The 15,014-nt window shown below is 46.1% G+C and overlaps 1 protein-coding gene across 5 annotated transcripts in view; it reads right to left on the bottom strand.

Annotated features, from left to right (window-relative positions):
- The window catches only part of ONECUT1 (one cut homeobox 1), a 43,123-nt gene that overhangs the window by 11,460 nt on the left and 16,649 nt on the right, over positions 1-15,014 (bottom strand). For 2 of the 5 annotated variants that reach the window (XM_053670070.1, XM_037167606.2), the window contains one exon: positions 10,201-10,317. The exons of 2 other annotated variants lie outside the window; for them this stretch is intronic. In XM_053670070.1, coding sequence (XP_053526045.1) covers positions 10,201-10,317 — 117 coding nt within the window. Of the gene's footprint in view, positions 1-31; positions 6,919-10,200; positions 10,318-15,014 lie in introns of those variants that run through there. One more of the 5 variants, XM_053670071.1, reaches the window with a different exon arrangement.

The raw sequence follows: 15,014 nt of genomic DNA, 5'->3' as shown, positions 1-15,014 counted from the left end.
GGTAGCTGAAAAGGCCAGGCTACTGGCCCATGTAACCCAGTGTGGGAGGAGTCAGAAATGGGGTTATGGAGGAAGATCCACACCCGGTTTTAAACCCAGGTGTGGCAGCCATGGGAGGGCTTAACCATACAGCTCTGAAAGGAGCAGAAAAGCAGGATGTAGGAGCTGTGAGGGGTCTTGGCCGCACAGTTTGAAAGGATGCAGAAGGACTCCCGCTGGCCCAACATGAGGATTTGGTTTTGGATTAAGAGCAGGAACCCAGCCAAGCACAGACGACTGGAAGAAGCTGGAATACGGCCGGGAATCTGCCCAGCTAAGCTAGAGATGTCTATTTCTTTTCCTGAGAGATGATGGTACCTCTCTCTGACTGGCCTGGTTTGGCAAGAGAGGCAGGACTCTGTGTTTGTGGGTGGTTTTTTTTTGTTTGTTTGTTTCTAAAGGGTATGAAATTTAACGGTAGAATTTCACCATCATTCCAAACCAGTGTAACTTTTCAATGAATAGTTCCTTTTCTCTTCATAAGACTCCGGCATTGGGAGCCACAGTTCTTACTGATAGCAGGCAATAGAACCCAGAATAATAGAACACAGTGGTCTGTTACAGGTCCCCTCCCTGATCATGTAACAGGGTGCAGCCGAGGCGGGGGGTGGGGCAAATAGGAATTTGTAATGGGGTCTGGAACTCCAGGTGTCCAGGAAATATTAGAAAAATATATAGGATGTCCTCCCTGTCCCTGCTCCCCCCCCCCCAGGTTTGAGTTGGGGGAAAGGACACATGGAGCAGGACCATGGAACAGGATGGTGCTGGGAGCACAAATCATGGACTTCTACTTCTTTTCCTGAGATATGGTACCCAGATTAGGGCAGAGGGAGAAGGAAAAACTGTGTGTGTGTGTGTCTGTGGGTATCCTAAAGGACTTTAATATTTTAATGAAGACATTAAGTCCCTACTCTAAGTCTGTATAGTTTTACATAAATATTTCCCTTTCACAAATCTCTGGCGTTAAGAGATGTCTTTCCTTTGGCGGCGGGCATAGCGAACTTGGTGGGGTGTCCTTTTGGTAACAGTATATCGTATACCCACCTTGGGTCTGTTCTGCAATAATCATGCCTCTTGGTCCTATATCATCAACTGCTTCCTGGCTGCTAGAGCTAATCCAGAGCATCATCTCCATGTGTCCCTTGGCCCCAGGTTTGGTGCTGGAGCAGGGTCCCTCCTCCTCTCTTGATGCCACACTCTTCTTTCTAGCTTAATGTGGCTCACTGGCTGCCGTCTGCCTAAAGGGCACTATAGGTTGCAATGCTAACAACACCCTCCCCTCTACTCCTCATTTCGACCATCAATCAATGTTGCAACCTCAAATAACCGTACAACCCAGATGAAAACAGTGCTCTGATTATGCTAATGCAACTTTAAGACCAGGCTGCTGTGCCCTGACTCCAATCAGATTGCTGTCTCTCAGCCCCCCTCCCTACGCCTTCTGGAGCATTTTGGAGCATGCCTGCCGAAGCCACCACTATCTCTGTATCTGGTGGCTACACTCTGACATGAGTTCCAATCACAGTGAGAGGCAGGTGGGGCATCTGCCTGTGCAGCAGGTGGACTATTGCCCTGTCATATCCCCTCAGACCTCCTGTTGGCTCCCTGGCCCATTGCTGCCGTCTGCTCCGCCTCCTGGCTCTTTGTATTCCAGGTTCTCAATTCCTTAGGAGATGGTTCACCAGCTCTGGCAGGCTGCAGCCTCTGTGATCATTCTAAAAATATCAAGTATACTTCAGTGTATACTTTGTAATACTATTTATTTATAAATTATATACTTGTGTTATTGTGCTACTTACTATATTATGCACATGGTAAAGCATACACAAAATACAGAAATTTTTAAACAGGTAAAATAAAGAGATGTAGAAATTCTCTTCTATAGGTGGATCAGCTAGCCTAGGCCTTAGAGTGCATTCACCCCACTGAAGGAACCACTGATCCAGTCACAGAAAATACAGGGTAAGAGTTTCAGAATGAACATGAGGGGAGAGCTCAGTCACAAAAAATAGATCTGGGGGCAAGTCAGATCACATGGCACCTTTGAGACCACATACCATAGATCAGGGGTCCTCAACCTCTGGGCCGCGGACTGGTACCAGTCCAGGCCTATTAGGCACTGAGCCACAGAGCAGGGAGTGAGCTTGAATGTAATGCACTTGAATCATCTGAAGCCATCCCTGCCCCGCAATCCCTGGGTTGGTGGAAAAACTCTTCCACAAAACCAGTCCCTGGTGCCAAAAGGTCAGGGACCACTGCCTTAGGGCACTGGCTACATCATTTTCCCAATATGAGGGAGCAGCATCAACATAATAGGAAGAATTGATGAAGCCACAGAGCACTGAGCTGTGTATACCAAACCAGCTGAATTTCCCCAAGTAGAATCCCTCCCCACAGGGACCTACAGCCCTCATTGGACAACTTGATGAAATCCCTGAAGAAAAACAGCTGATTAGACCAAAAACTCTAGTTAGTTTGAGTCAGTCTATTTAGACACAGCTTTATACAGTACTGATGCACATGGCTGATCTATTCATTCACATTCAAAAATGAATATAACACAGACTTTGCTCTTAAAGAGGTTGTTCTTGTGGTCATGTAAACAAATAACTGCAAGAGTGGAAAAAGAGTATATAGGATACCTCTGCTTGAGGATATTAAGGAAGGTTTCACAGAGGAGGAGGTGCTTATGCTGGGCTATGAAGGATGAATGAGAGTTTGCTGGTGAGTGAGGTGGGACAGAGTCATACTCAGCAGGAGGAGCAACATGCATGAAAGACTGATAAGTATCGGTAGGTGGGGATTAGTGGGGCAAGAGTGCATGCGGGAGGAAAGTCATGGGCAACAAGCCTTTACAGGTAGACAAACCAGAATTGAATGATCTTGTAGATAATGAGGAGCTATTGAAAGGTTACGAGTAAGGATGTAGTGTGATTAAACCTGGGGCTAGAAAAACTCCTCTGGTGGTGTCCTGGGAGACATATTGGAAAGCGACATGATTAGGGACAAGGAGGCTGTGGTATGCCACCCTGATCTGCCTCAGGACTAGGGTGCCCCTTCTCCCACCTGCTGGAGGAGTTGGTGGCTGGTGGCTCTCAGCTGAGGTCCATTCTGGGAATTGCCCTTGGACAAAGGTTATACCACCCTGGGGTGAGGGGGGCTGCCCATATCCAGGGCGGGCTGGGGGAAGGGAGGTTGCTATGGATAGTAGAGGCTGAAAAGAGTGGGAATGTGCTGGTTTAAGGTCTCCCAACTCCAGTCCCTTGCATCAAGTCCAGACAGCTCCGAAGGGTCATCTAGTTCCAGAGCTCCTATAGGACTGATTGAGGCTATTATTGCAACTCCATCAAAGTTTAACATCTCTCTCTGCCCAGTCTTACCTCCTCCATCCCCACCCCCTACAGGTGTTCTTCCCCATAGTTTTCTCTGGTAATCTTCTGCATGCAGGTTGCAGAAATCCAGAGTCTTTTCCCCAGAAAACCTAACCTAAGATAGAAGTCATTAGTAAACCACTGTAGTGAGACCCCAAATTAGACAATGGCCGTTGAGGATGAAATATATGGAGCAAATTCCAGAGCTTTTTGGAAGGTAGAAAGAACCAAGAGGACTTACTGCCAATTTGGCTGGGAGGATGGTATTCAGAAGGTCTTCCAGGTTTCTGGTTGGATGGTAGTAATGGGGCCATTAGGACATTCGGATGGAGAAATGAACTTTACCAGGGCAGTAATCACTTCTATGTGGGGCAAACTGCATTTGATGTGCTCGTTGGACATTTTGTTAAAGAGCTCCGATAGGTGATTGTTCAGCAGATGGCAGGATGTACGTGGTTTGTAGCTCAGGGGAGAGGTCTGGGCTAGGATACAGACTGGGGAGTCATCAGGGCTCTAGGTGGTAAATAACACAGAACATATGCTCGTGGAAAAGCAAATAACCGAGCTTTGGGTGCAGACTCAACCTATTTATCATTCAAAAGGCAGAGAGAAGGGATATCACAAAGATATCCATTTCCTACCTAAGGATGCATATTTGAGTAACTTCCATCTGGTCCTCAGCGTTTGGCAGGACTGAGGGGGCCGAAGCTACCCCAAGCCAGCATTTCCCAAATACTATCAGAGGAATACTGTCTTAAACATGGTTCCTTGAAAAGATGTTTTGCAGGTCAAGTACATTTACAAAAATCTACTATATATAGCCTTCCCCTGAAAACTCATAATATGCGTTAGCACATGTAATTCTATTTCCCAAATTTTCTTAACCCCTTTTTGGTGGGGTCTGTCTATTCATGTCTCATATAATACCGATGTTGGACGTTCCTGCCCCAAGCTCTCAAGCACTGTAGACACCACAGTGTCCAAATCTGGGAAGTAAGATTCTCCCAGAGCAGAGAGCTTGGCTGACTGGTGCTGTATCTCAACACCTCTTAGCATAGTGCCTGGCTCTACGGCAGGGGTGTCAAACTCATTTTCACTGGGGGCCACATCAGCTTCATTGTTGCCTTTAAAGGGCCGAATGTAATTTTAGGAATGTATAAACGTAACTACTCCTTAACTAGGGGCAAGGAGCTCGGTGCTGCTGTTGGGTAGAAACAAGGTTTCTGCCATATTAAACAAGGTGGGGGGCGGGATTCAGCCTGTGGGCCTTGTGTTTGCCACCTGTGCTTGAAGGGGAACTCAGTCCCCACGGGCTATTGAAATAAACCAAATAAAAAACAAGCAGAACAGAGACAGAATCATAGATACAGAGAACATTTTGATGGTTGCCAGATGGTTTGAAGGATGTCAGGGAAAGGGCAAAAAAGGTGAGGGGAGTAAGAAGCACAAACAGGTAGTACAGAACAGTCATGGGGATGTGAAGTACACATAGGAAATGCAGTAGCCATAGAACACACACGCACTGACCCACAGAACAGTCATGGGGATGTGAAGTACACATAGGAAATGCAGTAGCCATAGAACACACACGCACTGACCCACGGAACAGTCATGGGGATGTGAAGTACACATAGGAAATGCAGTAGCCATAGAACACACACGCGCTGACCCACGGAAATGGACAACAATGCGGAAATTGCCTGAGGGAAAGGGGACTGGGTGCAGAAGGGCAAAGGGGAAAAATTCAGGACAAACATCATAGCATAAACAATAAAAAAGAGAGAATGTGAATGACAGCAGTGATCTAGAATTTCTGTGGAATTTGTTTCCGGGTCCAGATGACCTGAGGGAAGGTGCGAAACCTCCAGCTGGGAGTCCCAGGAGTCCACAGTGTGCAAGGCAGAGAGAGTAAGAAAGTACAGGAGGAGCGTGATAAGAAGCACTGCTGCTCGGGGAACAGCAGTGTGTGTGTTTTTGGTGAAAGTTGCACTTTTTCTGTGGGTATACAGTTTCCGTGAAAAATGGACAAGCATTTATCACAGCACTGGGTTGATGGGAAGAGGGTCCCTCCGGTTTGTGAAAGGTAATGCTGAAGAGGAAGATGGCCTGTCATGAGCCATGTCAGTGAAGGTGGGCAAGCAAAAACATTTTCAAGATGCAGTGGCCAAGCGTAGTGGGGCTGTTGCAGACAGGAGACTGTGACCCTCTTTATAGGTGACATTACCCACAGCGAGTCCCATTAGGGAGGCAGAAGTGGGCATGGAGGTTGGTAAAAGGCAAAGCATGACTTTGTGCACTACAAAACAAAAGATTATAAAGACTTTTTAAAAAAGACAGAACTTGAAGACATGAACAAAGGACAGAAACTTTCATTTCAGGCCTACCTGGGGCCTGTGCTTTACCCATAATTGGCAAGACAGAGCCAAGGCTATTTCAGGAAATATGAATTCTGCAGGATCTTGAAAGGTATTTCATGAACAATGAGTTTTTGAGGTTAGTCAGTTTGGGAAAGGCTGAGTTAACTGATGATTAAACAAGCTATTTTTTTAAAAGATTTTATTTATTATGAGCGAGGGGGAGGGAGAGAGAAAGAGACGGAGAGAAACATCAATGTGTAAGAGATATATTGATCAGTTGCCTCTCGCATGCCCACAACTGGGAACATGGCCTACAACCCAGGCACATGCCCTGACCGCAAATTGAACTGGTGACCTCTTGGTTCACGGGCCAGCACTCCATCCACTGAGCCACGGGCAACAAGCTTCTTCAGTGTAGGACTCAGAGCTTCAATATGCTAGCGTGCACTGATACTTTCCAGCTTGTGGAGTCTCCTAAATTTATTTGATTAAGGAACTCTTTATTGAGAGAATTTTTCTCGGGAACGGCATTGCTTAGAACAGTGTTTTTATCAACATGTTGGCACACCCATGCTGGTCTGTGAACTGTTACTGACCTGAAGCAAGATCAGCACAGAAAACTGGGAATTAGCAATTAGAAATTTCTGTGGCAGTTTGACATTACTGCAACATTCAAGCATGGGATTGTTGCTCTAGTAATAGATTTTTTAATGTGTTATCAGAATTTGGTCCAGGACAGATGGCAATTAGAAATAAACTACTAGTCCTTCATGACCTAGACTATAAGACAGCTTTGTCTTAGAACACGTGTTATAACACAAGGCAGACAGTACCACCCTAGAATCTGCTATCCGCCTAGCGTTCATGTGACCAACTTATATCCATTTACCTGATTTAATGACACAAAAGACATTATAACATCTAAAGTGCTGATCGAGCTATACAAAAGTCTGCCAAGAACTTGTCTGGGAATATGTGGGCACAGACGTATTGGCCTGGAAGATGTTTAGAAAGCCCAGTAGATTGATAACACAACTTCTCAGGTGAACCTGGACTCGGACGACGCAAACTTGAGCCCCAGCTCCGTGGGCACTGGCAGGTGTGTGGTATCAGGCAAGTCCTTCATCGTCTTTGAGCCGCAGTTTACTCAGCTGCAAAATAGAGGACAATGGCCTTCTTTCCTCACAGGATTGTAATAAGCATTAAGTAAAATAATACATGATGAAGTCATTGTTAAAAGTATAAATCCTTAGGACTATTCTAGATGTTTATAAATGAACTTTCTGATGCTTTTTTTTCTTTAGTCGAGGTGTGGTATAAATATTGAATTGACACAGCAGGCTGGCATCTTTGCTTTGTCTCCAGCCCGTGGAATGAACTTGGACCATCACTTGTTCTCTTTCTCTGCACCCTTTAAATGAGCAGGGTGTGTTCTGAGGTCCCTGTGGGTGTGAAAGCCTGCGAGTCAATGAATGCATGGCTGCAGTGTATGCTGGTTCCCAAAGCCTATTAAAAGACTTCCAACGTAGGCGTAGTTTTCCGTTGCATCTTCTCCATCCTTCTGGCTTCTCAAAAAGAGCAGGGACTGGCTCTGCAGGGCCTCAGCTAGTCCTCAGATAATCCAGATCCACATTCATCTGAATGAATGTGATAAAACATAAACTCACAGTCCTCACAGCTGCTTGCACTTTTGGAATTTATGAGCTTTCTGGATGAAAACAGTTACAACCCCTACTCCCACAGGCTCTGAGAACAGTTAAGCATTTGCTTTCCTAGGACTCTGAGCCATTAAATAATAGGTAATTTGTGTGTTTCTACTTTTTAATTAAAATTGTAGGATAATTTGCCCTGGTTGGTACGGCTCAGTGGTTTGAGTGACAGCAGTGAACCAAAGGGTTGCTGGTTCGATTCCCAGTCTAGAGCACATGCCTGAGTTGCAGGTCAGTTCCCCACTAGGGGGCTCACGAGAGGCAACCACGCACTGATGTTTCTCTTCCTTTCTCCCTCCCCCTCTCTAAAAATAAACAAATAAGTAAATAAATAAATAAAATCTTAAAAATAATTGTAAGACTATTTAATTTGCTTCCTGACGTTAGTCTGTTTGTCCCAGAGTTGGCTGTTTTTCACAGAATCATGCCTTAGAGTAAGGCTGACCACTGGGGTACAGAATCAGCGTGTACTTACTAAAGTACATGGAACGTCCAGGTACAGTCAGGGCGATCTCCATACTCATAGTCTATGAGTGAGGAAGCGTCTGTGGAAACCATTGCACTAGTGGTTTGAAAGTTTAGGTTCTGGCCCTGGCTGGGTAGCTCAGTTGGTTAGGGCATTGTCTCCATGCACCAAGGTTGTGGGTTCAGTTCCCCGTCAGGGCACATAAAAGAACCAATGAATACATAAATAAATGAAACAACAAGGACATATTTCTCTCTCTCTCCCTTCTTCTCTCTCTAGAATCACTTTTTAAAAGTGAAGTATTTCCTTTAAATAAAGACAGAGAGAATGTTTGGGTTCTGGTTTTGGCCCTGTCATTAATTAGCTGAATGACCACATTAAATCCATGAATCAAACTGAGTCCCAGTTCCTTAACTGCGTAATGAAGGGATGGGACCAAACAACTCAGAGTCCCTTCTGGGTTCAGCTCTGTGACTAGATGTGTGTAAATGCTTTCTGGTCCAGGAGAAAGAGCAGGCAGTGCAGACCCTGCCCAGGACTATGGGTTTCTAAATTGTAAATGGGCACCCAGAAAAGTATGATGGTTAAACTGCTCATTCTAGGGATGGCTGGGCCACCCTTCCAGTCCATGGCCCCTCTTCTGTCAGACTGTCCATGTACCACTGCCTCGACCTCACGCCTGGCAGGAGCGATGGGGGTGGACTGGGGAATGAGGGCGTTTGGGGCAGAACACCTGCAAATGAGGCAGGAAGGGGAATAAGACCTCTGTGCTTAGTAAACAGTATTATCAGAAAACTGGGCTTCATAAATTGAGTTATTCTTAGACAGAATTTGTAAATATCCTTTAGAAAACTCAAGCTTATGTTGGTTACACGACAGAGGAATAGACGTGTATGTTTTTTTGGAAGGGGGTAGATACACACAGACAAGTGATCTTTAGTGGTCGGCACACTTCTAGGAAGCTGTGGTGTCTGACAGAATAAGATGGAAACGGAGCCAAATGAGCAGCGTGTCTATTGAGCCTCCAAAGACCCTCTCTTGACAGCTGGAGCTGCTTTTCAAAGTAAACTCTACAGGGCAATATAAATGAAAGAGCAACCATGCAAATAAGACAAGACAGATTTCAGTAAGACAGATAGGGGTCTGGCCCTGGGCCTGTTTTACAGAGCAGTCCCCACAATGGGGAGAGCAAAGAGCCAGTGGGTAGGCTGCGACATGTTCAGGATTAGAGCTCAGACTCTCAGAGTCCAGGGTCACAATGTTATCTGATCTGCCTTCAGTTATGTGGCTGTACTATGCATAATTTTATAAGATGGAGCTCTTAATAGGTTTTGGAATCAGGCAGCTGTTAAGTAGCAAATTTAGAGGGCACAGCACCATGTGTAATTTGAAAAGCAACTCCAGTGAGTTCTAAATGACATGGCCAAGGGCAGCCTTTGCACAGAAAATGAACTCCTGCACGGATTGTCTGGAGCCATGCTGCCTGGCAGAGGGAGGTGAAGCCGATGGATGGAGCACCTGTGGAAACTCCTCTGGGCGTGCACATGGAAGGCCTTACTAAACCCAACAAGAGCAGACATTCCCAGTCAAGAATGATCATAAAGACCTAGCCCTGCGTCTTGCTGTCCAGTGCTTAAAACACCTCTGTCTGCCCTGGCCTGGGGGCTTGGTTGGTTGAAGCGTTGCCCCATACACCAAAGGTTGCAAGTTTGATCCCCGACTGGGGGCAACCAATCGATGTTTCTCTGTTACATCAATGTTTCTTTCTCTCTCTCCCCCTTCTCTCTCTCAAATCAAAAAATATATCTTTGGGCGAGGATTTTAAAAATTTAAAACACCTCTGTTAACTCTTTCTCTTGGAGCCCCAGTAAACTCAGTTGAGGAAGACATGGGTATTACTTCTTTTAATGCAGATGAAGAAACACTACCAGAGAGGACAGACAGCTTGCCTATGGGCACACAGCAGGTTAGTGGGGGACCTCCAAACCATGCCCTGGAGGCGGATGTCAGCAGAGTGGACACATGAAAACTTTGCCCAGGATGGAGAAGTGGGTATGAGCACGGGTGACGGGAGCCTGGGGAGCCCACAGCCATGCAGAGCAGGTGGGCACAGCTGGCTCACTGGGCTGCAGGCTGCTTGTTGGCCAGACCTGCCTTGCTGTGGCGGAAAGAACTGCAGTTGGCCCATCCAGGAAAGCGTGCTGCATGGAAGGAAGCCGAGATGGGTGTTCAGGCAGTGCAGGGGACAGCACACTCACTTTCGCCTGGGAGAGGGGCGGGAGTGAATCCGGTTTCCAGTAGCAGAGCAGAAGAGCATGAGATAGGTGCTCCATACAGGTATCGGCTTTGAGAGGAAGCTGATGGGAACTGCTGACCTAATGGAAAAGGAAAGATGGGGAGCAGTGGGCTAAAGCCAGGACACGTCTGCTCCATCCAATTCAGGTTGGAAAAGTCATCCAAGCCTCTCAGCACTCCACCTATTTGCTTTTTTAACAGAGCTGTCTGGGACAGAGACCTGCCTTCCCACACACCTGCTGCCTGGAGTCCTTCTGGAATCAGCATATAAAGTAACTCTGTCAACCTCTCCTCTCTAGGTAAAACTCCGTGGCTGTAGTCCAGGAAAAGAGAATCCAGTGAACCTTGAGATCAAAGACTGGCGGAGGCTGCAAGGGCCTGGGAAGGGTGGAACAGGATCAGCGGAAACTTGTGGCTGCTTTTCCTGTGCTAAGCCCACATGTGTTGTCTTATTACCTTACAGAGCCTCTTATTACCTCCCAGAGCAACTACAGGAGGTCTGGACTATTCTTATCTCTAGTTTACAAATGAGTGGCTTGTGACTTAGAGGTCAAGGGACTGGTCCAAAGTTACCTGAGAGTAAATGGTGGGGCTGGGCAATGTGGGGCTCAGCAATAGTACTGGAGACCAGGTATGACCCAGGTAGTCCTTAGGCACAGGTGGGTGGAAAAATCAGAGAATCATACAGTAAGTTCTAACTTAACTTCATCCATAGCTTCTGTGACTTTAAGTGAAATGACTTACAACAAAACCAATTTTACCGTGGTCTAATTGATAGAAATAGGAATTAAGTTCCTAAACATCTCATCAACATTATAATGAAACTACGTATTAGAGGACTTGCTGTACCAGCTTTCACTTGGCATGGCCCCCTTAAATAGCCCTTTTTGTATGATTCTAGACTACCCCAGTTCTTCTCACAAATTCTGTGTTCATTCTTTTGCTCTGTGTTCTCTCTGGGACAGGCTGACCCTGAGACAGAAAGATGAGCTGGGACTCCTCAATGAATGAATGCATTTTCATACTCCTGTGATACATGCATTGTTGTCTTGCTGACCATTCACGCTCACAGCCACACATCTTCCTAAGCACAGGGTCAAGCTTTCTGATACTCACAGGAAAAGATGCTCACTGCCTTGCCCTTCCACCCACCAAGTTTCTTCCCTGCATTGCAGCTTCAAAGGAACCAGTGGGAAGAGAAGCTGCCACCTGGCACCTGCTTGTCTGGTCAGTAACGAGAGGTCGTACAACTGTTTTCTGAAAGTTTGGCTCAGAAATTCTGATTTTTAAATTCCTAAACTTCTGTTAGTGCCTGATCCATCGGAATTTTATTACAACAGTATCCCTCATCTTGCAGAGCCCCTCAGTAGTTTGGATCCCAATAACTGGAAATATGTCTTATTGATGCCCTAGTTATAATGTTGATTCTATAAGACAAATGGCACACTGATAAATTACATGCTTATTATGCATTAATATCTCAGATAAGCCTATTGTAAATTGTAAGTCTCAGTTTCACGATCCCATTTCTTTAATTAAAAGCTGTATGTAATACCTTATAATATTCACAGCAATTGAAAGTTATAATATGGAATTCCTTAACAAATAACCTATAATTTTGACTTTGCACTAAGTCATCAGACATTTCCCACAAGTAATTTCAAATTAGTGGTTTGCATTTCTGGAAACTCGTCTGTAAAGACCAATTCTAAACGCTATTCTCCCAATGACATGTATTACACAATTAGTTTTACATGGGTCTCCCAAAAGCTTGAGAAGAAAGCCCTAGGTGGGTGGTCCACCATGATAGTCAAGAATCTTGACACTGACCCCAACTACCTTTTCCATCTCATTCCTCACTACTGCCCACCAACCACCCACAGTGAGGCACACTGCTCAGAAGTCAGTCCTTAATACGCAGGAAATTTCATGCCCCATTCCTTTGCCCAAGCTGTTCCTTCCACCAAGATGTCCTTCCTTCTCTTTCTTTTCCATATGAAAAGTTTGCTATGTAATCAAGACCCAGCTTGAGCTTCTCATTTTCTGCTGACCCTTCTCTAACCCGTCTCCTATCCAGGGAGAACTGCTGTCTCCTGAGCTCACAGAGCCCCCTGGATAATTAGTTGTTTACCTACCTGTCTCTCTCCTAGATCACAAGATCCATAAGAGTATACCATGGCCCTGGCTGGGGTGGCTCAGTGGATCGAGTGCCAGCTTGCAAACCAAAAATTTGCTAGTTTGGTTCCCAGTCAGGGCACATGCCTCGAGGGGTTACAGGCCAGGTCCACAGTTGGGGGCGTGCAAAAGAAACCAATAACTGTATCCCTCACACATTGATGTCTTTCTCCCTGTCTCCCTCCCTTTCCCCCCTCTCTAAAAATAAATGAATAAATCTTAAAAAAAAAAAGAGTACACCATGGATTATTTCTTTGGCATACTCAGCATCTTTGCTGTGTAAATAGGCTGGATGTGGCCCCATAGGTAAATGGAGACACCCAAGATACAAATCTATATCTTTTGAAAATGTGTACATAGAATGCAGTTCTATGAGATCACCTTAATCCTTTACAGGATAATTATTTTGAAGCTCTTTGATGGCACTATGGGGGATATTTCTGAATTGTCATTGACAAGTTAGTGAAAGGGGGCTGACCCCTGGTGAGGGAAGCAGGTTTGGTCAGAAGGTGTTCAGGCTAGGGAGGGAGGAGGCTGGAGTAACAGAGCTGGAAGAGCAGGAGGTTTGGAGGGGCTGAATTTGGGCTGCGGCATTTAAGTGAGCTGGGAATAGGGCAACTTGCCGTCCCACATGAGGTGCCCAGCTCAGGGTCACTGGCTCCCAGAAGACAGAGGGATGCTGTCTATATCTGTTCCTGATAACTCTAGGTGATGACTGGTCCATATATACCTTAGTCAAATATAGAGTTGGTAAGGATCCGATTTGTGGATAAAGTCAGCAAACAGCCACACAGAGTCTGTGTGGTGGAAACCGTAGAATAAATTAATGGACGACCCTAGTGGAATAGTCTTAGAGAAATTAAAAGTTAAGGGTTGAAGCATGTAGATAAAAATGCTTATAAATAAGGTGAAATGACATACCGTTTTGTCTCTTTTTCTTTTAGCACCTGCCGGGTCATTGGAATTTTTGAGTTGGTGCCCTGGGTCCAGGGGTGAGGGTGCCATGCTCCCCGCACCCCCCCCCGGAATTCCTGGCTGGCCTGAACCCTGCAGTTGGAGAGCGGGAAGGACGCTCACAGTTCTGAGCCTTGGCTGTAAACTGGAATCGCCTGAGATTTTTGAAAGCTCCGCAAGTGATTCTAAGCCATATCCCAGTCTGAGAACCACTGTTCTGAATCAGTGCTTCTCAAACTTGAATGTGCAAACTTGAACCACGTGGACATCTTGTTAAGATGCAGATTCCTCCCCAGCTGGTGTAGCTCAGTGGATTGAGCGTGGGCCTGCGAACCAGACATTCGTGGTTCAATTCCCAGTCAGGGTACATGCCTAGGTTGCAGGCTGGTTCCCTGTAGGCCAGTTCCCAGCAGGGGATGAATGAGAGGCAACCATACATTGATGTTTCTCTCCCTCTCTCCTTCCCTTCCCCTCTAAAGACAAATAAATAAAATCTTAAAAAAAAAGATGCAGATTCTGATCCAGCAGGTTTGGGCAGGGCCTGAGATTCTGAACATCTAACAAGCTCCCAGGTGACGCCCAGAGGCTGGTCCAGCATCACTCTCTGAGTAACCCGGGTGCAGAGTGTTCAAAATGCACATACCGTATTTTCGGACTATAAGATGAACCCCCTTTCCTCCCCAAATTTTTTTTGGGACGTGCATCTTATAGTAAAAAAATACAGTAACTCCCTCCTATCCCTACCGAATTAGACTCTCTGAGGGGGGGATTCACAAACATACATTTTAAACCAGCTTCCCACCCAGGTAATTTGATGGAGCCACTTGCTCTTAGGCTAACATTTCAAAACTTGCCAAGATCCAAAGAATCATGTCCCACACTTGTCGGAAATACAGAAGGACTGAATCAGAATTCTAGAAGTGGCCAGACAATCTGCACACTAAGCAGGGAACCAGGTAATCCCTCTGATTTCAGGTCTAGAAAGGCTGCCTGGTGGGATCTTTTGGTGGAGTTGGGGAAGGCCCAGGGACCTTTCCTCCCTCTCTCCACAGGGAAGCTGTCATTGTACAATGCAGTGCCAGCAACTGTCACAGACAGTCTGCAGAGAAAAAGTGGGTGTGTGGGGTGCAGGCAGGCGAGGCCCGAAGGTGGGGAGTGTGCAGTGTTTTCAGTGCAGGAGGCAGAGGGTTTTGTCTGGTGATTCTGAAGAGAGGAAGCTGGGTGGGAACAGGGGGGAAGTTTCAGATTAGTGCTGTGAGCTTTTCAACACAAGCAGACCTTGCTCCATCTTGAGTTTACTGTGCATTTACAGGGAGGTGGGGGAGCTGGGGACTGGGAGAGCACCCCTGACACCAGTGTGGTCCCTGCCACGACCACCCATCCCTCTTCTTCCTGGCTGGTACCAGGAAGATGAATAAAGAACGAGGAATGGAGGGTTTGTTTACTTTTATATCCCCACTTCCACACTCATGCTGTGACAATAAGACCCCTGTTAGTCGGCACTGGACTTGTTGTATAGCTGTTTGCACTTGTTGAATATGTTGAAAGTATTGTTTTACATAATAACATGCAGGCGCATGGGCACACACATATACCCACGTCATAAGCCCATGTTGTGTATTTCAGGCCGTTCTTCTCAAACTCGGTC

The sequence above is a fragment of the Artibeus jamaicensis genome, unplaced genomic scaffold, assembly GCF_021234435.1.
Source record: "Artibeus jamaicensis isolate MK-2021 breed Jamaican fruit bat unplaced genomic scaffold, CSHL_Jam_final contig_548, whole genome shotgun sequence".
Lineage (NCBI taxonomy): Eukaryota > Metazoa > Chordata > Mammalia > Chiroptera > Phyllostomidae > Artibeus > Artibeus jamaicensis.
The sequence above is the reverse complement of the archived record's forward strand: the minus strand, read 5'-3'. Positions and strand labels throughout refer to the sequence as shown.